General features: G+C 39.9%; 1 protein-coding gene across 2 annotated transcripts in view; it reads right to left on the minus strand.

Moving 5' to 3' along the window:
- trip4 (thyroid hormone receptor interactor 4) overlaps positions 1 to 25,550 on the minus strand; it is a 65,875-nt gene that overhangs the window by 35,527 nt on the left and 4,798 nt on the right. For both annotated transcript variants that reach the window (XM_070830006.1, XM_070829997.1), the window contains exon 12: positions 4,660 to 4,762. In XM_070830006.1, the coding sequence (XP_070686107.1) occupies positions 4,660 to 4,762 (103 nt within the window). The remainder of the gene's footprint in view (positions 1 to 4,659; positions 4,763 to 25,550) is intronic.

Genomic DNA, 25,550 nt, shown 5'->3' on the forward strand with positions numbered 1-25,550 from the left:
TTAATTTCCAGGTTTAGCTCAAGTGTGAATGTACTGCTTGGTATTATGTTGGACAAAACTCTCAAGTCTTTTATCTTGATAACATTTTAGCCATATCGCCAGCTTTACCTTGAATCCTGCCAAATCATCACACAATGGAATAATGATGCCTTCAGCTTCAGCCACATTCTGAATAATATGGACTGATCCTGAACTGTTGATCTCCTTTGAGTAATTTAGTACTTTTTACAGCTGAATATGCGAGTGCTTGTACAAGAGATTTGTAGATTTTCTTTCTTGCTGGTGAAGCAGCTCTTTAAATAAGGCTTACACAAGGCATTTGATTCCCTCTTGGAACATTACTTTGGGTCGCACTTTTCATGCTTGGAGGCAAAAGGATTTTAATTCTTAGGAGGCATCGTAATAGGAAGGTCAAACATAATTCTCAGGTTACCCAATACTTTGTTCTGCAGAACAGCAGGTAGCAGCTTCAGGCTCATTCAGCGACAGCAGTCCCAGCTTGACGTCTAACAATTTAAGTTGAGATAAATAATGACTCGTAATTTGGCCATTGAAACAGATACTTGGATCTAAGGTTAAGCCTAAATCCAGACACATATATAAATGTCCTTTTTTGCAACAAACAGATACACATCTCTGTGCTGTGTAAAGGGGATGGAGGAGGCTTATGTCAATAACAAACTACCTACCTGACTGTGAAAATAGTCACCATCACATATTGAATTGATTTAAGTAGAGTGAGCTCCAAACTACACGCTCTTGTTCAGATTTGTCCAAATTATAAAATTCAGCATGCTTGGTGGCTAATCATCGTGTCTCCAACTGGTTTGATGTTCAGCTTGGGGTACAGAGCTTTCAGTCATGGATCCCTACATGCTTTAATATAACAAATTGTCCACTGTGAACGGTCCTGTTTTTTCTCTGTTGATCAGTTTTTATGGCCTTAATTTTATTTCATCGAGGATATATTCGGATCAGCTGATGTTGTGTAGCGATGCTTGGCGCATTTACTAGAAATAGAGCTTAAAATGTAAAACTATTCTTTAGAAATATAAAACGGTGAATTGTAGAGAAGCAGGTTTGGTTTGGCATTTTGTATTAGAGCAGCATACACTGCATGAAGAAAATGCCTTGGGTATTGTGGTATGGGATTTGTGTCTCACTTTTGTAGCTGTATGTATACAGCAACAGAATACAGAGGATGTCAGGCTATTTAAAACATGAGAAGTGAAGGATAGCTATAAGGAGGACAGAAAGAAAATGTGGGATCGTGTCAGAGAGCCAAATTGCTTTCAACACCCAGACTGACCTTCAGCTTACACAGAAGCACACACACACACGGTTATACAAATGTTCACAGGATGTGACCATAAACCATAATGGACATGCCTTATTACAGGGAGTGAGCCTTGGCTGTATGCCATTTTAAATGTCACAGACTCCTCCACACGGTAATGACTGATCAACCTGAGTTAGCAACTAGCATAACCTAGCATATTGTCAACAAAACCAACTGTAAAAGTTGCTGGAGTGAGAGGCAGCATCACATTATTTGATAATTATGAAATGCATCCAATTATGTCTATCCATATGTGGATGTGCTAGCTTTTCCATCCATTCATGGTTCGATACGCAATCTGCTTTCTAAGCAATATGAGCTATTGCGGCGGTAATGTGTAATATTACTGTACTTCCAGTGAAGCAAAGTGTACTACTGCTGATCCAACAAGAGAAAGCACACTAGACTGCAGCACCACTCAGCTTTTAGCTCATTTGTTGGGCTTACAAGTCAGACAAATCACAACAGTTCCTATTCATACAAAAGCTTAAGCAGCTGCAAATTTCCAAGCACAAAAAGCAGACGAGCAAAAGCAAAACGGGGTGGGTGAAGAAAAACAAACATCTAGCAAAGCAATTAGACCAAGATATTTTTCCTCACTGGTTGGCAAAGCAACACATTAGTGCTCAGTTTAGTGTTTTACATGTTAGACGTTTAGTTTTGCTGTCATTTGTTGTGTTTGATGTACATGTCACACTCACTTAATGGATGGAGATCATAGCAATTATCTGTGAGCATTTGAACTGTATGAATTTTTTTTTTAAATGAACCCCGGAAAGAGTAGGTGTTGCCAAGGTAACAGGTAATGCGGATATAAGTAAATAAAGAATAAAAAGCAGGACTGAATTTCCAGCTATTATTGACTGGTGATGACAAAGGGGACTTCAAAGGGATACCTGTGCAGCTTTGTTTCTGCTGGTAAACTTAAGTGGTCAATACTTGATGACATGATATTCCGTTATATCAAGGCTCTTCACTGCTAGTTACCAAATAACATTAATCTATGCTCCCACTCACATTTTCCACAGCATGACTGTGGAGTTGGCATAGTGAAAGAATCAATCTCTGCAGCCACACAATGCAAAAAAAACCAACAATTGGCCATGTTATGTAATAAAGCATCTCGTTCTCCTGACAGAAATGAAAAAGCAGGGAACTGCAGCCTTTTCTTGCTCATTCTGATGAGGCATGAGATGGTTGGCAATGTCAGTGACAAGCAGATCTTGTCAATGTAAGCTGCTGGGGGAGCAAAAAATACTTGTGCTAAGCTCCCCTGAGTAAGACGAGCGGCAATGCCTTGACCCGTGAGATGCAGTGGGAATTGAGGTGGAAGAGGGGGCGAGAGAGCAAGAGAGTGAGATAGTGAAAAGCTAGATGGTGACAAAAGAATAAGACTCGCTGGGCTGTGTGGTCCAGTGGGTCAGGAAAAACCAATCCAAAAAGCAGCCTAACGTGTAGAACGGGGAGCATGTTGTGATCAATTCACACTACTTGAAAAAAGCATGCAAAACATGTACATATGCGCACAATACTGCACATTTGCACAGAACTAAGACATAATGCGATGGGACAAGTAAATTACACAAAGTCCTCCACCCAGTGCAGTGTGTACACAATTATCAACGGATGTCTGTGTCCATTTTGGGGCATATCAGTGATCTTTCATGTGAATTTTGTGTTGCTAATCTCAGGATATTAACTGTGAGAGAAGCAGTAACCGGGCCGCATTAATAGTCAGAGTCATCAGAAAATCAGCGGCGGTGTTGGTGATGGCGTCTGTATGCATGGCTGAGTATATCAAATTACACATGTGAGGCCAGAGCTGGAGCAAAGCTGGAAGCCAGTTGGACAATAAGGAAGACAGATGACTGTATTGCAACAATACATCTCTCAACAGGCAATGACATGAAAAATGCCATGGGTCCAGAATAAAGGGAACCTATTTGAAAATACTGCTGGTGTGATTTCTTAATGGATGGTATAAAAGCAAGGCAATCAAAATAAAACTACGGAGTAAGTGCTTACTTAAGCGCTTCTCTTATGTCTGAGACAGCATTTGGCTTTTGATCATTTTTCAAAAAGCAAATCTGCTAAATTCAGTGTCTGGGACACACCACCCGTTTACCTTTGGAGAAAATTTGGAGTTATCACAACTTAAGTGGAAAAAAGCTACTGTGAAGACGAACAATAAAGTCATTTAGTGATTAACAATTTACTTATGGCGACTTCAACCACTTCATGTTTATTCATCCACCAACAGAAGTAAGCTGATGATTCATATAACCACACGCTACTGTAGGTTTAAATAAAGTAAGTACAGACTTCCATACGGCAGTCTGTGCCAGCAACAGTCAAAAGTCTGTAACTATGCGTCAGCATTTTTCATCAAGCTCAGCCTTTTATTCAAGAACCATGTTAATGCCAGCTAGAGTGAAATAAACAATTTAAGACGACTTAAAAGTGAAAATGAAAATAAAAGCCCAGGAGTACATGAATAGCCTGATTTTTTTTCCCCCACTCTGCATCTAGTGTTGTAGCAAAGTGCAACATTTTGGCAAGACCTTAACAGTATTTACAGACTTGAATCATTCTACATCAGTGATCAGATTCAACATTCAACACTTTTCAATACCTGCTGATACCTATTTAACAAGCATTCATTTCATTCGTCACTGTTCAGGTCTGTGCTAAACCTCTGAAACCCCTAACTGCTCCTCATTTACAAGGGTCATCATATCCATTTCAGTGAAGTGAAAAAAGGGCACACCCACTGCAAGATTTTACCTTGAGCTTCATAAAAAGCCCTCTCCATCGATCTGGAAAGATCTGAAAGAGGCACAGCTGCATAAACAATCCTCTCAAGTCTTTAGAGGCTTTTGAAATATTAACAAAAGAGCTTGCAGGTACATCATTTTGCAGCAGCAGCTATGGCAGCAGAGGGAAAATGTGTTTGAGTCCCATTATAAATCACACAATACAGCAACAACATTGCACATCCAGGCCTGGCTTGTCCCCCAGGCAACCTGACAGCAAAATCCAGTCTTTACAGATGGCTCTCAAAGAGGATCTGTACATGTGAATGTGGCGCTGTGTGTGTGTGTGTATGTATGTGTCATTTTGTTTTATTAATGAAAATAGAGTATTCAGAGGCTGTGGCTAGCATTATCACTCCTTTAAGTGTCCATTTATGTATAGGAGTGAGTGCACGAGTGCAGAGGAGAAAGCTGATAAAGAATAAAGAAATGAAAAAAACAACCTTAGTCGGCTCAGGTTAATTTCATCCACTTCACTTCCCCTTACATGAAAGAAGTAGGACTTACAGATCTTGTGCTTCCCTTTCATGGGGAATTTCACCAGCAGCTCCTGGGGGTTGGTGCAGATGAAGACAAATGGGGAAGCGGACTCCTCACAGGTATCAGGGAACTGCAGGAGTGTGGAGGGCGAAAGAAGAAAAGAACAGTTTAGCATCATTTTACACAGAGCTAGCATGGCCATATTGTGCACAGAATATGTTAAAGCTTTTGATGCCTGGATATACATCATTCACTGAGCGTCTCTGTTATACTGCATGTCTGCAACTGATAGTTATGAGTCTCTCTGGGTCTTATGCGCTATAATTGCACAACTAATGATGCAGTTGCTAATGAGAGCAGTTGCACCACTTGCGAACTGTAATGATGAGACTAAATTTATTACAACCAGCACCAACGTCTAAGACACCAAAAGTCTTTTTCAGATGCAGTGTTGTGGGTATTCACACTGTCAAACAGACAGAGCTGAATCACACAAATACAGTTAACACCATATATTTATGTATTCATTCAATTATTACACATAGAAATGCTAACTTCCAAACACATAATTCATCAAAGGCATACTTTTAAATCCACAGAAGTACATCACATTTACCCACATCCATGACATATTTATGTATACCATACCATAACATGCCATATCACATTCCTATGAAGGAGAAGGTGTTTTACAGCACATAATTGACAGCAGCCCACAGCGTACAGAGGCTGAGAGACAAGAGAAAACCTCTCTCTCCCTGTGTTATTGATTGGTCTCTGAGGTGAGAGTAGGGAATTGACTGACACAGTGACAAAGGAGTCATCTTTCCCATCACTGGCAGCCAACGGCTCTCAGCTCATCCAATTTCCTCCGGCGCTATCAGATAGTGCCCATGATTGCATCTAGCCAGCCAGGAAGCGGCGCTTTTCATGACAGCATGCTTTTTCCTCTCCCCTCCTCCCCCCCTCTTATTCACAGCCTCTCTATCTCCCTCAAAGGAGCACTGAAGGTTGTGACAAATTTGGGGCTTTTAAGGGAAATCAACAGAGTCGGCAACCCATCTGTATGGTCCCTGACAAACTGGGGAGAGATGATAGAGATGTTTATTTCAGATTACAGTCCATGTCGACTTGAGTGTAACGCACCGGTGAGTGATAAAATATGTAAACACTCAAAGTCGTTAGACGTTGGTGGGGACACTTAAAGAGCCCCTTGATTCCTCCTTCCAAATGACACACTGATTCCAATTAAATTAGGTCTCCCAGTCAAGTATGCCCTCTCCAAGTTAGAAAATTCCCCAGACAGCCCTTGAACAAAACTATCTGTGATTTAGAAGGAGTTAAACAGGGTGAAGGTTGTGAATCCACAGTGTTATGGGAAAAGGCTGGCAGCGTTCTATGCTTTTCGTTTTATCATCAAATGCCATGAAAAGATTACATTTGGGAATGTGCACGTCTTCATGCACATGTGCAAAAAAAAACAGAAGCTGATGTGGGGACCCACTCTGAAGGAACTTGATCAATAGCACTAATAATGGTCAAAAACTCAACACGGTACCTTTAAAATCAAGTACTGTCCTCCAACTGTATGCCTGATATAGCTTTAAGGCAGAAACAATTAGTCGACTAATCAATTTGTCCATCAACTGCAAAATTAATGATCAATTTATTGCTAATCAATTAACTCTTTGAGACGTTTTAACAACACATAAATGAGGCCACACTGTTGCATTGGGTGACATCTTTGTTCACTGTGATGAACATGAGGATTGGAGTTCTATTTTGAGTCAATCTCACACACCATGCCGCTGCCAAAAATATTCAGCAGTGCACCAAATGTGTATTCATCCGCAAATGAAAGTAGTCCCCAACAAATGCAGTACTCACTCCTGTTTGAATTATGTGTGCTGAAACATAAGAGACCCTGCTGTCACGGGAAAGCATTATTTTTGAAATAAAGAATCTATAAAGGTGTAACCTGTTTTTATAGATGTATAACCTCAGACAATCACTGTCTACCCTAATTCATGATATACCTTTTCAGTCCATAACAACGAAGGAACTCATGTCCCACAGTAGCAATAAACACCGATCAGATTAGGTAGAAGGTACATCTTCTTTTACCAAGTAGCCAGAGGGGACATTCATTTCCACCTACAATGTAAAGATCGATTCTGTTAGCTGTTAAGACCATGCAGCACTTCTCAAAGAGCTTACTAAGGTGAGCAGCCTAATTGGGTCTTCATTTAAATGTCCATGCTAGGCACTTAGAGTGACACTTTAATCCAGAGTGATTTAGCATTATGTGGAGAGATTACTTTGAAAGAACTACGAGTCAGTGTCATTCATTGTTAGATTTATCCCAAATCGCATATAATTCTATGATTTACCTGTGATTTGATTGGAAGTACAGTTACAGACCCCTGGTCTTGTGTGAATGGCAATTACTAGGGACTTAACGGTAACGCAGTCTGTTGTAAATTGGTTAAACAAGTGCATTATTATCCGAGAGAGAGAAATGTGCGTCTCGTTTCATATCAATCATCATTTCTTATGCGCAAAATCACACATCAGTTCAATAAACTAGGAAACACTGCTTAAGCCAATTTTAAGTTGTAGAGAGATCAATATCTTCTAATATCAGATCCCCCACGGTTATAATCAGACCAACCCACTCTCTCCATATTTTCAAACTTCATTCATGCCAAATGCTACATAAATGAATATCCAGCACAAAGCTTTATGTAGCATGTGAGCATATTGGGAATTAAACTAAAGTCCCAACATAATGTCCTGTCATTTGGTGCTTGTGCATGTCGGCAGTAAGGCAGGCAGCAGAATTCACTCTCTAAAAAGTATATGGTGAAACTAATGTGAAGATTAATGTAAAAGTCACTTATGTCTGAATGAAAAAAAGCACTAAAAGCTTAACAAAGCAGGCAATGTTGCGTATTCCATGTCTGGAAAGTGTTTATGCTTGTGTATAAATGATACACCTGCATCCCTGCGGAAAAAACAGAAAAAGCACATCAAAAGTAATTAAACTGAACTTCAAAGACCATAATGATATTTTAATGTTCTAAGACTGGTTTCACAAGAAGTGCTCGGAAAAGAAAACGTATCATAACTAAGAAGCGAGAAAGGAATAGTGATTAAAAGTGCAATTAAGTGATGATTAAAAAGAAAAAAGGTAAGATGAGCCAATTTGATTCAACCAATGGGAAAAAAAAACAGTTAAGCCTCATTTGAGATCATTACAAAAAAACCTCACGTTGCACAAGATGGCTGTATCATCTGAGGTAGACGGGGAAACAAAATGGTGGTGGTCGTGCTAAATTCAGATGAAACAGGCGTAGCAGCAGCCCAGAGTTAGAGTGTGTTCATGTGAAACCCCGCCAGTTGCCAGTTCTTTCATCCTCCATTAGCTAATTAGCATTTAAAGCTGTTGAATGTGCTGCTTCGCCTCACTACCTCCCCCACCCTAATTGTTTCCATTCCATGTTAATCAAAAGGGCACGTAACATTGTGGTTGTGTGACAAGGAGGTTTGCTAAAACCCTCCATATTCATCAGAAAGGATCCAATGCAGTCAGATTGGACCTTCTTAACAATTCAATTAAAGTTGAGCTTGTTGAGAAACACAGGTGCTAAAGTAAGAAATTCTTATTGGGATTACGTGAAAACACTAAAGGTGACAATCGCACTGAATTCAGTTAAGAGAGATATGAGCCGTTGAGTGTGCCGGTTTCTTAGTATGAAAGGTCCAGGTTACAGCCCCGGGGCATTCTGGGTGGAGGGACCGATGTGTTTGACATGGGAGGGTAGTTCTTGTGACAGGTGCATTAAAATGCTTCAGTGTGAATTGCGTATCACTCGTTGGTTGCCTTAGGCCAATTTACTTGTAGGTGGAAGTCAGACAATTGTCAGACAAGGACTCCGCCGCTTCTGCTTGCTCATAAACATCACTGACAATTGGCTCGTGTTCAACACAGAAGTGTATCTACTGCATGGCTGGCTTCCAGACTGTTTTCAGAAAATAGATACAAACACACCTCAACCTTGCCAGCATGTCAATTCATGAAGAATCTATCCATCAGTCATGCTTTATAACAAAAGTGCATTTTCGCTTTAGTTTTAATCCCTGATAAATTTGTGTGTGTGTAATTCAGCCACCTACTTAGATTTACACTGAACAGAATAGTGTCATATTTTGGTAAATGCCTTTGGTGCTAAGAGTTAAATGACACCACTCAGAGCTAGTGTGCAGTTATTCCCTTAAAATTTTGTAGCTACATGAAATGTAATTTTGCAGTTGCTTTTTTGCTTACAGACAATAATTGGTGTTTAACCAGTTCTTCTGGCCAGAGAATGTGGCCAGAAAATTTAAACAGAAGCATAGTTTGATTTGCAGGCCACTGACATACTGTGACGCTTGTATAATACGTGCTGAAGCGGGACAAGTGGGGGTTCGGGAGGCAGCGGCTTGTAGTCCAGCTGAACCAACCTACATACAAAATACTTAACAGGAAAAGAAGGAGGTGAAAAATTCATACAGCCTCACAGCTTCTTCAATTCAATATACTGCCCACTATTTAATTTGCTGGGCTCGAGCCAGAGGGGATTCAACAATAACCAACTGTAATAATATGAAATTCACAAGTTCATTGGAAAAAGTAAAAAGGGATGGCAGGGCACAGGCTGCTGGAAGGAAGCCTTTGGCTATGAAAAATAACAGTGGCTTAGAGGACAGGGAGAGGGCACAGTGGCCCTGTTGCTCTCACCACAAATCCTTATAATAAAGGAACGTGCACAGAGGTTTCATCAGCTTTTCCTTCTCAACATATCATCTGCGTTCTACATACTGTACTATTGATTCTCAGTACAGTCCAAAATACCACGAGTTCCAATCAACATTTGATGAAAACAACATCCATCTTAATAAAACTAACTAATGCAGAGCCAGGATTTGACAGCAGGAACACAAACCTTTGAGTCCAAGCTTGTCAAGTAACAGCTCAACAAGCCAACACTGTTCTCTCTCCTCTCTCTACAATGTCTCTCTCTCTCTGGCTCTTTTCAGCTGCTGTCGGCAATTAAGGGCAGCAGAGACAAGTAATCTCCTTCTGGGCGACAGGGCCAGACCAGAACAGGCATGTGGAGTGGTCTGTGCAGTCAGGGGGTGGAGGGGTGAGGGAGGGGAGGGGAGGGGGGGGGGGGGGACTGCGAGGCTGGCCCCAGCCTCAGCCCTAGCCAGGCCCTGCTTGGCTGCACTCAATCTCAGCCCAATAAAAAGCCCTTCATTGGCAGGGTGCAACTGAGCCAGACGGGCTGGGAGCATGTGGCTTTTAAAAATGAGGAGGGTGGAATAAGGGGGGAGGGAGGCACAGAAAGGAGGGAAAGAATAGAGGGGGGAGAACCAGAGGGTGAAAATGAGGATTATGATTCGATAAGAAAGACTGATAATAAGAATGTAAGGTGAAGGAGAAACACAGGCAGAGATTTTGATAGATAGGGAACTACACAAAGCCAACTGTGTCTTCCCAGAAAGGACACTTCTGAAATACTGCTTAGCCAGTTCTGTCAAGGCTGGTTTCACCCAGGGAATGGAGAAACAGATGGGTTGTCCCTGAGCTATGGGCTACATGTGGGAGGTGAAAGGGTGTTGTTGGGAACTGTATGCAACAGCAATCGCTTGCCAATCGTTCTTTAATCTATCGTGTTCACCAAACAACACAAGCCTGTTTCTGGCATTCATTAACCCTCCAACGAATGCAGCTGCCCTCAGGAAACTGTACTGTAACTGCCTTTCAGCTTTTTGCACGCACTAAGTGTATTATTTGTTTTTCCATCACCGCTCCACGCAGGATCAGAGCGCACACGCAGTCGTGCATCTACTGCATAGCTGGCTTCCAAACTGTTTTCAGAAAACAGATACACATACTGTTCGTGTGTATATATCACACATCACAATTCAATACACAATCTCCAAAATTCGCTACAGACTACAAAACATGAACGGATGTCAATGAGGAATTCATTGACATCCTCTCTTGTGTGAATAGGGCTAAAGCACTAACCCATTTGCATGCAGTGTGCATGCAGTACTAAATGCTGGCACACTTTCACGTCTTGTGAACGTATTCTTTAAATTGATCTTTCCTTTCTAAAATCATACATTTTTACTGTAGTAATGCAAATTTCTTGCATGTGTCTATATAATTTCATATTCAGGCTGCAGCTTAAGGGGAAAGTCGTGAGACAGCCAATGTAGCCAGGTATTATCAACATTGTTTTTTGTCTGAAAATAACCCATTTGTGTCAGTTATAAGCCTCTATTTGGGTCAGCAAGGGTGAACAATGCACCGTAAATCATCAAATAGTGCACAAGGCCTTTACTGACATCAACTGAAGAGAGAGCCAGACATTTATTTGCCAAAGACAGTTATGACAGACAGGCCTTTATTTCCAATTCCCTATTCTATAGTATTACTGATTGTATATTAGTAACAATATTCCCTGTTTTTTGATTTACTCCCATCTGCTGTTTGCTGTTAATGCAAACTCATTCCTCCATCTGCTTCACATTAAAAGCCTTCCAGCAGTTGAGGAGAAATAATCTTTTCACGTCACATTTACTGTGAAACATCTGCAGGAAGTGTTGAGTTTCATTAAGAGGAGCTTAACATCACGAAAGGCGCAAAGCAGAGCTGATCAGAATAAACGACATAGTGAGTGAGAACAGCATGTCTGTAAAGGGAAAAAGAATAACTACAGTAGGTACACATTGCTTGACTGTGCCGTTGTAGTGATCGCAGTCATTGCTGTAAAAATGGAAATTTTGGGCAGAATTTACCATGCAGGCCATTACAGTTCAAGTACCAGTCATTTGTATTTTGCTTCTCTTCACTTGGTCTACACTTGTTTTCATACTAGCTTTTATTCAATGATTCAGTGTATTCGAGGATTCAAAATAACAAGCCTTACTGGACTAAAAAGCCCCTTTTGGTTTAAGATCATGTGTTATAAATTCAGTATTTTGCTGCGTCAAAAATTCACCAAGTTAACTGTTGGCTGCATCAATAGATATTCAATGAACAGCTCATGTGGACAGGAATTTGTGTTAACTGGTTTATTCATTGTAACAAAGAAACTCAACTACAAGGTATCAACGGTTCATGTAAACAGCTTAACGCAAACAGGATCTCTACTGGAGTATGGCAAACAGCCAAATTACACCGTGCATGTAAATGCAACCAGTGGCCCCATCAGCAGCATAATTGATTTCAGTTGTTTTCAGTTCAACAGTGTATTTTCTCTTTATATCTACCTTTATCCTTTCCTGGAAAACATCACCATACATGCATTTATCTTCATCGTTGTACTAAATTAATCTCCATTTAAATTTTTTTGTATTTGCGGTGATCTTTTTGCATAACAGAAATCAATTAATTGATTAGTCATTTGTCATCAAATTTATTAGCATCTATTTTAATGGTCGATTAATCATAATCACTTTTTCAAACAAAAATGCCATTTTCCATTTCTGCACATACCCTAATTTGAGCTTCTCAATTGTGAGGATTTGCTGCTATTCTTTGTCTCCTGTGGTAGTAATTTAAACATCTGTTGGACACTTTGGGGTTCTGTGAAATGTGATGAGCAAAATTCACTATTTTCTGATTTAAGACAGACCAGACAATTATCTGATTAATCCAGAAATGAGTCGTCAGAATAATCTATAATGAAAATATAGGAATTATACAAATTTTTTACTAACATCATCATATTTAAGTATAGATTTTATTGTTCAATTATTCAATTATTACACTACGGTGTGTTATTTCTGTATACCAAACAATTGCCGTGCATTACAAACCACTGACATGCACTTGCACCTTCACTTTGCGTCAGGGTCCTCCATCAGCCTGTCAGGGTTTGTTTTGCAATAATGACGAGCTAACTGTACATTATCCCTTTTATAATACTTTTGGATTGTGTACATTGTTTATTACTATTTTGTAATCTAAAATAACATAACTGCAATGAATGTCTGTATACATACACCAAGTTTTAATCTTTAGCCACAAGGACCATCACATGCCCCAACAAATTCTCAGACACGGTTTACAACCCTTTAAAATCTGGAGGCAAAAGGTGTAAACATAAGCACCCTCAGCTAGTATGGACAGAGGCTTTGGATTATACTGGTGCCATGTGACTTTTACCCAAAGCAATACTAAACTTTTCCGTCTAAACTGGCAGCTATTGCCACTCTCTTTGTCCCTTTCATTGGAGCTCGGGCACACCGAGTTGCACAGAGATGATTAAAAATTCAACATACTCCTTCACCTACAGAATCAACTGGTGTCAAGTTGGAGAGTGAACATTAATTATCTAGGAGTGCCCAACACTGGCTCCTGAATTTTTACATTATTAATATCCTCAACACAACGAGAGACATGTCTCATTATTAGAAGCTCAGCGCCGGGGCCACGATTTTCCAATTACTGGCACCATGTCAGTCTGCTCAACTGCAAAAACACATTTCCTTCGCCTTAAAAATGCTCTGTTTCAATATAACTAGAAGGTCAATTGACACATTTTCAACTGATAAAAAGTAAAAACTAAGCTACTACGTATGCAAGTCTATACCTTGAAATAAATTACAGTGAAAACCTTTGTCTTTTTTAATCAAACTATCACTATAATATGACATTAAAGTACCAAGCAAGGAGTCTCGGCAGAATTTACTGATTGATTAACTATGATTACCTTGGTGTATTTGTACTGTGGCGTTTAAAGATCCAACTCTGTGTGTCAGCAATTGAGGCACCCTTATTGTCTTGATGTAAATGACTTCAAACTGTCACCGGCGCACTATTCAAATTCCCTGGGAGACTGAGAAACAAGCTGTATTAAACTTATTTTCTACTCCCCTGGCTCATAAACATAACAATTCAGCTATGCAAAAAAATATTGGTAACAAGCAAGTCACACATGCGGCTTTTAGCTAGCAGTAGTGCTGACAGGTGTAGTGAAGTCATGTGTTTTCACAGGGAGATTCACACAGCCCTCCTCACTAAGCCCAGTTCGATTTTCCCAGCCACGTTTATGACTTCACCTCCTGCAGTGGCCCTCGGGCTAGAAGAAAACAAGACTGCCTCACAACAGTCAGAGCTTTTTAGACTCAACAAGCTAACTGCTGGAACTTTCCAAGGAAATGGGTTCTCTCTTGTACTCACAGTTAAGCTTCTGTTTGATGAGTGCAGGATTTCTAACGTGCAGAGGAAAACAGCATTTTGAAAAACGGACAGTTTCTATGACACTGAGATAGTGAGAAAATATACTGCAATGCAATTTAATAAAACGTGGTTCAGAAGTTACAAATCCCAAATGTGAAAAAAATAAGTATATGTTCCTTTTAAATATATGAGTTCAAGTATCAGACAACTGCAGTGCATTTACAGCACACACAGGCAAAGCCCCTCTACTTAGTAGTTTCCTTTACAACATATACACACACACACACACACACACACACACACACACACACACACAGCAAGAACCCCTGGAGACAATTACCATGTCTGCTTTCAAACCTCGACTTCAAAGAAAAATTCCAGGGAATCTAAGGCATTAAAACTTCTTATTTGCCACCACAATCTCCTTTTATCGGTGTCACAAATCCAGCTCTCCTTAACACAGGTGCTGTCAGCAAAAAGGCTCGTATTTTAAGTAAGGTAACAAACCACTTCACAGTGGGCATTTGATTTCATAATGTGGAAATTGAGAAGGACCGAGGAGTTTATGAACATGTCTGTCTCTTAAGGTAAATATTTGCTTTGATATTCTGACACTGGGGTACAGCCCTCCCCATCTGTGTTCACTCAGCCTCTGTGGGAAATAACTGTCTCTTCCTTCCTTCTCTGGTGGCTGGCAATAAGCTCGGTTTGAGAAAGGAGCACAGAAGGAAGGCAGTCCCTTGATTCTTATCAAAGGCAAGTTTTAGGTTTCTCTAAGCCCATGGGTTAGTACTACAACTGACAATAGATAAGGTGATCTTACTGATATGCTCCAAGGGAGAACACAGTGAACTACTATACAGAAGGTGTTGAATGAGAGCGCTTTACAAGTCTTTTCCAATTTCTATTTTACAGTTTTTGAAAGTGAGCTAGAACATTTTTTGTGTTAGGCGCAACTCGGAGATTACACGGATACTTGCACTAATACAAAATAAGACAGTCAACTGTTTGCTAAGCCCCACCGTTCCTTAGTTACTGCTGTTATGCCCATCAAGATTTCCATCTTAGCATGGCACATATGCAGCTTACAGTGATGTGGTGACAGAAAAATAAAGCTCCTTTTCATTTGTAGCCAGTGACTGTCGATTTTGCTTGTCGGAAATACTGAAATATCTGCTCCTGGCAAATATCATCAACTGTTGCAAAGCTAGCTAATTTAGCTAACATTAGCTCCTAGAGCTGTCCAAAACACTGTCACAGGGATGACTTATTAATCTTTCCAGCTGACTCAAAAATTTTTGTAAAATGTTCTTTAATAAAAAATGCTTTGGTATGAGGTGTAACCAATGTGCTTGGCAAACACAGTCTTGGATAGTGACTGAAGTTGCTGTGTAAAAATTCCTCAAATCTAATAGAGAGACCGACTGAGCAGCAAACATTACCCCAAACTCTGCAGCCCGAGCAGCCAGACCCAGCTTAGCAGGTCGTCATGGGTGTGAACAGGGTTCGTCTTTGTAACCTAACCAGTAACCCTATAAACTCAGATAATGATGTTCTCCTTGGCCTTGGAAGCAACGATCGGTTACTACTGGTAGTTAGCGGGCAGTTTGGTAAATGCAATATTTGAGCCATTCCTTACACTTTTATGTTTCTCTCTGACTATTGTCCCATTCACACTGCTTTGGGATGTGGGGAAATCCACTGCCTGACAGGCGATTTGAGTGTGGTTATGTCTGCTAACATATGATTGACAATTAGATAGGACAACTTTATTATTGCACAATATTACATGCAGCTGACATTATATATTTCTACATTAACATTTGAGTAGAAATATGCAAGAGATGATAGAAAGATTAATATGTGTTTAAATAGTATTCTTTTGTATTATCCAACATACTGTTAAAAGCTAAATGAATTGTCACACAGTCTATTATTATAGTGACATCTGACTAACAGCTCACCGTAAAAGCTTTTAATTTAGAGCACGTACAACGTACAGTTTAAAGAAATGTGAAATGGCAGCATTATTCAAGTAATTATGCTGAATTTTATTCTTGCTACACTGACCACCAGAAACCTGAGAGGAAAGAAAATGATGTTGCATGTAAATCAATACTGTACCTCTCAGACTGAGCCTGCAAAAGCATTTAATGGCATATTTGCCCAGTGGACCATGGTAAAAGAGTGTGTGCACTATGTGCTTCAAGAAAATTCACTGAACATGGCAAAAGAAAAAGAAAGAAAACAATTGAAGGTGGCAGAAGGAGTAAGACTGCATATTCCTTATTGATTCTAATGATGCAAATATTCTTAATTACTATTATGTTAAATGTACAGACTGTACATGCTTTTGTATTTGGATTCATGCTATAATAGGTCTGTCTGTCTACACTTATATAAATAATAGAAAACAGGTAGTATTTTATTATTACCAATTCTCTCACATGCTGAAATGGTGTTGCTTTATTTATTCATTCATCCATTCATACGGGAAATCAAACATGAATGCACACCAGTCAGATTTTTAATCAGCTGTAATTTTGTCTTTAGTAAATGGAGCTAAGTGAACAGTGGTATCATTTTTACTTGTGATGTAATGCGACCGATGGTGTGATTTTAAGCAGCAAAACAATCCTTGATTAAGCTCGAGAGCTTTACTGTGACATTCAAGGGAACTGCATGTACATTTCATTTGGATTATGCGCTTATTAAAGGCTGAGCCGCTTTTTAAATAATCCATCTAAGATGGTGTCTCTGTGGATACTCAGACCTCACCAGACCAGACATCACTACGCAAAGGAAAAGCATATCATATTTGATGTTAATTCTGCTTGATCACAAACAAGTACCTTGTGTATATGGAGCAGACTGTGAATTCCCTGCTTCCCTCAGCACACAACACTGGAACATCATTGAAAATAATGATCACACTGCTCCTGCCATTTAAATCAACAGTAGTGCATATCAAGGTATGGTCCCCTGTGTTGTGGAATGAAGACATTGACTGAGTGAGACTTCACACTAAACACAAACAGCACTCAGCTGAATGTGGTGTATGACTGATCCATAAGCACTAAATCAATGGCACAGTTTTAATGCACAAAAAAGTAATGAGATGTTCTTATTAATACAACAGGTCAAATAGTGATTTATTTGTTTGTTTATTTGGCATCTCTGCCCTTGCTTGACAGTTACTTCCAAGTCTGACCATTTTTAACAGCACTGGCAGAAAAACCCCCAACAAACAAAACACTGGGTGCCCATGACAACAGCTGGCAACACCTAGCTGGTATCTTGGCAAAGCATCATGTGAACACAACCTCTTAACAGATCCCAGTAATGTCTTAAAAAAAAACCAGATGATTAGAGAAACTTGTTGCCAGTCTCATGCATTTTCTTGTATCCAACTGCGGGTTTCATGCACAGAAAAGCTTCTCAATGTAAATGTTAGACATTCTCCTTTCCAATCGTCACCTTTTTATCATCTGACCATTCAAGCTGCTCTGTGATAGTCCAAAACCCCAAAAAATATTTCAAAACGGTTGACAGCACATACCAAAATGTAATTAATTTCCCTTAGCATGAGTGAGAGTCCAACCTTGAAAATGATCTGTGTAACAGACATCTGGCAAAGACTTTACATTATGTCTTATGTCGGAGAATGCTATCAAAATGTTTCAAACAGAGAATCAAATGGTGAATGATAGATGATTGCCCAACTGGAATAACATATCAATGATCAATATCAACCATAAGAAGCCTAAGTGAATCACCACCTTATTAAATATAATAAATGTCAGAAGAGAATATGATCTCAAATTATACAGACTAAAGACTTAAGATACTCATTTCACATTCATTCAAGGGTTGCATTTTTTCATTCTTTCAAGTGATTATATCCTGGGAATAAGTCAGATTCACTGCCTCAACGCGCAAGTGGAAACTACATTTTTTTAGTTTGCAGCACACAAACAGAGAAAGATTAATGGCACTGGAAACATAGACAGCCTCCCTCGCCTCCCCCTCTTTCTCCATACTTTCCTCCCCTCTGATGTCGCTAGCAGGAAGTTGCTGAGCAGACATGTCACCCAGCAGAGTACAATTGAGTTTGTAATCTCTGACCCTGCAGTCGCAGAGAGTCTCTCGCTCTCTGTCTCCCTGGTTCTCTCTTTCTAGGAGAGATACTAGTGGTTATACTGCTGCTGGGTCAGGGCTTGGCTGGATAAAGATCTCTTTTCAAATGAACACGCACACTGGCATGTGTGACATAAAGCAATTGCATAGGCATGCCTGAGGAATGTTGGCAAAAACACTCAAAATCAGCCAGGCGTAATGAGTGAAGTAATGCCTGCCCTCACATTTGGATTGGAACGGGCATAGAGAATAATGATTAAATTGAGAGCTCTTCCAATTCCTGATAAGATCCTAGCAGGGAAACACGGTCGCCCACTGACTTTCAACAAAGTACTTACTGACTACACCACACAGCCTTCATTCATTTCCTCATTCCAAAACTGAAAACTGGCACAGACACTGGCCTCATGAGGAGCCATTTTGGGGCATCAAAAACAAACACCAGATGTTGAGATGGGAGATAAATGTCAAACATATTGATTCTATGCTTCATTAAAGCTTATTGTGGGGGGTAGGAGTTTGCCTGTGGCAAGCAACTAAATAGATCACAGCATTAAAATCTACAGTGGTCTTGTTTTTCCTGTTTTATGCAAACACTGTTACACAGTCTGGGACATTATTTCGAAAAGAGAGCACAAACCAGAAGACAGCTCCCTGAACTAAAAGAACAAGGCTGTTCCAGTTACAAGTGCTGGAACCTAGAAGTTGTCTGCAGAGCCATACGGACAGAATTGAAAAAACAGCAACAGCTAAACATACTTTAACCACAAAATCATAGGCTTTTAAAGTTTGGCCTGTAAAGATTCCAGTCCATTGACTTGATTTAATTCATTTGATTCTCTTCACAACACTCCCTCAGTATGTTAAGTATCGTTTGAAGGTACCGTTTATTTCTTCCATAAATGCTACATACACCGTTGAAATTAGCTAGCTATCACAAGAAACAACTAGTAGGACTTGCGTTAGCAGATAAGCTCACTATACAGCTAACTAGCAATATGTGAATCAGGTTTAAGAAGTCAAAATAAATACAAAGAATTTTTAAATCTAAAATTATATATTCAACAAAATCAACAGAGACCAAAAATACAAACAAGCCGATGAATGTCATAAGAGTTAGTGTAAAGGAGGTAGATTTCTTTCAATTGTGGATCAAATCTAGCATTAGCACCACATTATATGTGGTATATATTATTGCAGAGTTAAGAAAATAATTTATATTTGGATTTTTTGGTAAATTTTAATAGCAGATTGCCTTATTTCCAGTGCACCATTTACAAAACTGTTCAACTCAGAAGGTTTCATATCATGTTCCTACTCTATAATAAGTCAACACTGTAATATTGTGAGTACTTTACAGGCTTTGCTGTTAATGTTCTTGGACTGTACTGGAGTAATGACAATGACTTCCCAGTTCAGAAAGAAGATAAAAAGCTTAGAAATGCATCATAAATTGAAGAGGTCTGATTTGAAAGAGCAATAACACATTACATCAATTCTTCAGTGAGAAGAAAAAGCTGAACCTGTTTAGCATTCAGTCAAACACTTCATACATCTTGGTATTCGGTTACCTCTCTTTGATTCCAACTTATTTTCATCAACACCGCTGTCTTTCAGACCTTCAAAGGAAGCTGTCTGAAATACCGTATGTAGCTTTTATCATTGTTCCAAGTTCCTGTGATCAGCATACAGCGAGAGGCACAGCTCCTATTACATGAGCAGAGGAGAATGGAGGAGAAGTAGAAATAATAACTGGGCTTAACTGACAGCTCCCCCAACAGCAGAAGCTGTGTGACATTCAATGAAGTGGTATGAGGACAGCAGTGAAATTCTAAACAGTGTAGCAGGCCATTTCAAGTCTGGCAGATGGTTCTATGTATTTTTCATGCTGTTGAAAACCTGTGACTGAGGTTTGGTTGGTTGTCATCCAGTGCCTGGGGACCCTGGGCTGAATGCATTCTACACACCACTGCAGAATCACATGATGTCTGACCTCTCTGCCATGGCAAACTGCCCAGCAAGGAAAAGGGAGGAAGGGGAGGAATGTGAGTGTGTTAGTGTGTGACTGGGGTTGTGCAGAAAGAGATAAGGGAGAGAAAGCAGGAGAGCAAGATGCGTAGTTGCATGTAAGTGCGCACGTCTGTTCACTGAGCATAGTCTGAATTCTCCACAACCACATACAACTTCACGGCCCTGACCTGTAAAACATACTGCTATTGAGAAAGTAAAGGGGGGGGGTATGAAGATGGAATGATGGAGGGGGAGGGGGGCAGCCACCGCTAAGGATTCACGCAATGTTACAGAGAAAGAGGGGGGAGAAAAAATAGCATTGCCTGACTTACCTTCCTTTGGAATGCATCCAATATATCCTGTGAGAGTGTGCGTGTATGTGTGTGTGGCATGCTGGCAGGAAGGCTTTCAGCATATAAATATCACATTACCACACAAGGAAACACAGGCATCAGTCCGAGCTTCCAGCCGGCCTAACAAGCACAGGAGGTCAGAGGGAGAGCTTGCACAAATGGAATTCCACAGAAACCAGCACTTCTTTTAACAGATAAGTGGCTAGGCTTGCAGCTATGTGATGTGGTATAAGCCAATGGTTTCAGTTATCTGAAATGTGCTGGTGTGCTTACATCTACTAAGCTGCAGTCTACATACAGTATACTCTACTGCAATTTAGTTTAATATACACTCCTGAAGAACCTGAAAGCTACAATGAAGAACAAAATAAAAGATTGCTTCATTAAATGGATGTTAAAAAGATAAAAGTACAATAGAAGCCTGTGAGTGCTGACGCAATGACATTGAGACTGAGATCATAGAAACGGCAGATCCAGGGCAGCAGTGACTAATGATTTAAATGAAAACTACTCTCCAATCAGAGCAGTTTAGATTGTGAAAGAAATGTCTTTATCTGACTCAGCAGCCTTATTTTAAACAATCTAGACTAGACAACGATTGCGTCAAATAATTCTACATTTTTATGTGTTTTAGACTTAGACTTAGACTTAGACTTTCTTTATTTTTGGAATTATTATTAATTGTTGCAATTTAACTAAATCACAAATGACAGAATACATTTATTTTCAGCTGTTCTATCATGATTCCTTAGACTTAGACTTTCTTCAGGACTCCATTCTGGAACCATTCCAAACACACAGTATCATATTATATATGCTAATTATATGTTACATTACATTGTATGCAGATGATACTGTTGCATACATATAGAGGTAGTCATACATTTTCAAAGGATAATAATAATAATAATGATAATGTGTTTGGAGCAGCAAAAAGCTGATAGCTGATTAATTGGCTAATATTATATCCCCATTGCCCACCATTACCTCCATAATCCAGCCCGTGTGCTGCAGTTAGCTCCCACGGATGGATGGCCTGGGAGTGGAGTGGCTTGTTGGTGGATTTACGGAGTAAAGGATGAATTATTTGAGGGTATAACTACAAATGGGGTTAGCAAGCTAGGCTATCACAGGCTGCCCTTCTTCCTCTTTCTATACAAAATGGTGATGAACCCATGTGACCGTGGGAGGCTGGTTAGCAATCCACCACGACCGGAGCAAAGTTTCACCAATAACCATAGTTAATAGTTGTAATACATCCCATCGGAGCTGATTAATCTGCCAATCGATTAACTGGCCAACTTCTACATAAATACGCTGCATGCAGATGATACTATTGCATATATGCACATAAAGCTGTTACATATGGCATGAATGCTCAAACAAGGTTAGAGAAGGCAAGCAACATTAGGATGAAAAAGTATTTTGCCTTCACTGTAAACTGAATGCAAGAATCAAGTAGTTATGTATTTTAAAAAATAGTGAGGGGACATTCTGCATGATAGATGATATTTACTTGTTTTGTATATTTTCTTATGCATATTTCTTAGTTTTGTTTTCATTTTGTGAAATAAAAGTGAATTAGTGTTAATATAAGAACAAAGACATGTGAAGCCTGAATTTGGACCAGTTGGGAGCCCGTACTATAAACCATCCAGTACAAGTTATGTCTCAAACACAATGTATGTATCAGATACACATAAGTGCCAGGGGACCTACTATATGTCAGCCTTCAACAGACCTGAGGTCAATAAAATATGCCTCTTTGTGAAATATCAGCTACCACAGACTGCATTACTGCTCTCTGCGAATGTTTAAACATTCAGATTGCATTACAATGTCAACATTTCATCAATTCATAGGGTCCTTTGATTAGGTAATATATGTACGGATCTTCCACACACACACCACACACACAAAGCCCACAATGCCTGCCTGCCTGCCTGCCTGCCCTCATAGTCATTTCATATTAATCAATAAAGCACTGAACAGTTACTGGTTTTCGACAAGCCTGTCCAAAAGACTACATCTCTCTGACTTGTATTCACCAAGATGTGTAGCTCTGAATCTGGTGAGTCTTTGGAGAAGAGTAATAAATTAGACTCTACTAAGAGAGTGTAGATTGATTCAATCAATTTTTTCACCGCAGGAGTAAGTTGATGGTGCGATTCGAGCTCTGTATGGGGTGTGATGTGTGCTTGCCTGTGCTGTGAACAAGTTTAAAAACTGAGAATGGGTTTGTGCATGTGTAGATAAATGTTGCACTCAAAATAGAGTAATGCTGTTTGACTTAATTTTACGCGCAATTTTAAAATATTGCACAGTTGAGCATCATTTGCATGTGTTAAGTAAACCATCTGCAGCATATCCCCCACCCATAAACCTGTTTAGTTTGGCTGAAGCTCTCTGCTCATCCTTTTTTAATTATCTCACTCTGCCTGTTCCAGCAAAAACATTCCAATTTTCAATCTGTAACATACCTATCTTTTTCCTAACCTCCCCCCCTGCTCTCTGCAGTAGGAAGGTCAGGCATACATCTCCACCCATTGCTGAGTGAGCACTGGGGGGTAGGGGTGGAGAGACAGAGCACAGATCATAATGGCTGGCCAATTATCAGTAGTAAGGGGGGCTGGGGAGTTGGGAGGAGTGAGAGATTATGGGGGGAATGGATCAATATACCAGTCAATTTCTAATGAGGGAAAGAATTGGTCCAAGTCAAGCAGATGGAAATCCTGCTCTGCCTGGGGTGGTCTTGCTGTACTGTCTGTCAGCAGGGTATCAGGTTGTTGGTGCTGCTTAGTGTAGCAGTGCCCCAACAGGAGAAACACTGCAATCACACTGGATCAGTGATATTTAAGTATTTGGGTTCATAGTGTTTCTCTCATGCACTCCTGATCTACCTACATTCCACTTTCTCTAAATATTTCATACATCACTAGGGGCAGATTTAGAAGAACATGAAGAATAATGGCTGTCTGTCCTTCACCACCCCCCTCTTTTAACCACCCACAACTGCCAGCACAGGACAGTAAATCCTACACCTCACCCACTCGCCCAGCCCAGCCGCTCAGCCATTTGCTACTATGCACTAGCACAGCATGCACTCCTCTGCTTGCAGAAGCAAATTTAAATAGCTAGTAGCCTCTGCTTTTTTCCAAAATGGTGACTGGAATAAGCACTAATCAACTGTTCAGCAGCGTCGTTAGTCTTATAGTACTGTTGTTCTTCTCTGGTTGCTTTGCTAAGAACTACATCTGCCTTTCTTTCTTTTTTCTGAGGGGCCTTGTGTGGTGTGGGGGTGTTATTTATGGCTGCTCTGTGCAAGTGGACACACACACACACACACACACACACACACACACACACACACACACACACACCCTTTCACAGGATGAAAGGGCAGTCACACTGCCTGCAAACATGATTTTACAGCCCTGGGTGGAATGAGTGGTGGAGGAGAGAATGAGGACAGAGTACAAAAGGGGAAAGCCCTTAGCTTTACAGGTCCCAGCAGTCAGAATGCACACCATGTAGCAGCACACATTTTAAAGTTGTTGTTTTTTTTCCTACCTAAACAAAGAGATTCTCACAAATAAAACAACTGTATTTATGCAGGAAGACATATATTGAAACACGCATGCAAAGACGCACTGAAACACAAGCACAATGTCTTGAAAGGGGATCATTGCTTTTTCCATGGCTGTGTTTTTTTTAACTGGAAGAGAACAGCGTGCAATTTCCAACTGTGATCCAGTATCTCATCAAAAGTTGCATGAGAGCTTGTGTGTACATGTGTAAGCGTTGCAAGGTTAGGGCATGTTTATGCAATGTGAAGTGTTTTACACATATCCCTATTCATACAATTTCTCTGTAGACTAAAACACATGCAGCCTATGAATGTGTGTTTTTGTGAGTAAGGCATGTAAATGTTTGTAGACAACACAGAATAATGAGAAGTAACTGACACCTTATCAAATGAGGGTGTGTATTTGTTTAGGGATTTTACCCTGACTAACACAGGAAAAGCAGAGTAAATACTCTTCATAATCATTAAGGAATTGGCAGTGCATCTCAACCCTATCATTAAAAAATCTAAAGCTTACGAATGAACAAACATGCTCACAGTTGAACTGTTATTCTTAAAGCCTGATATCACGTGTAGAATAATCAAGGCTGCAATTAACCATTATTTGTGTTGTCAATTAACCTGCAGATTTGTTCCTTGACTAATCATACAATTATTATTCATAAAATGTAAAGTATAAAATGTCAGAAAATAATGAAAAATACAGACAAATAGTGGAAAATACACAATATCCTTAAACAATTGATAATCATAATTACTGACTATTAATTTTCTGGCAAAGGACTGATTGTTTTAGCTCTACTAATAATAAAAATATAATTTAGTGTAAAGCATGAGACCAGTGGACCTCAGACAGGCCCTGAGGCAAAACAGCCAAGACGAGGATGGAAACATAATTAAGCTGTGTTCCACTGACAGCGAATGGGAGAGTGACTCTGTATACACATGATGATTTAATGGGGAATGGGGTGTATTTTCCAGTTTATACTTGGTAAAACTGCAATTAATTAAAGTAATTGGGGTGTAAAAATTCAAGTAAGCAGTTTATGAGTCCAAAAAGGCAACAGTGACAGTACCGCCAATGGAGCACCTCCACGTTTTGCCACATAACATATTCAAAGTCAAACCAGGGCCCTCGTAACACACAGACTATGGGTGGATTTCACTTTAAGTGGTCATGGAGGACATAAAATGGAAAGCATAGAGAGCAGCAGTACACTCTGTTGTTATATTTGTAATCAGAGGATGATCCTTGCTAGCCGTATTGTCTGTAGCTCTAAGACAAAATCATTTTTCATGAATTTATGCTTCATAAAAACAATAGGTGATAAATACATATACCACCATTTTGGTGGGATATAATTGGTATAATGGGGGCTTCGATTGGTGTTTCAGTGGTTAGTCCTGTGGTGCACACTGTCTCTAGTGGGATATTCTCGAAGTTGGCAGGGAGTTGCTGGTGAAAAGGTACAGTCTGACCTCTGCTGGTAAGAAATGGTATTGCAGCAATTTTACACAGATGGAACACAACATGCATGGCCAACTCAGTCCAGTACATAATCTCTCAGTAAAGGAAATTGAAAAGAAGACG

This window comes from Pempheris klunzingeri, chromosome 1, assembly GCF_042242105.1.
Source record: "Pempheris klunzingeri isolate RE-2024b chromosome 1, fPemKlu1.hap1, whole genome shotgun sequence".
NCBI classification, from domain to species: domain Eukaryota; kingdom Metazoa; phylum Chordata; class Actinopteri; order Acropomatiformes; family Pempheridae; genus Pempheris; species Pempheris klunzingeri.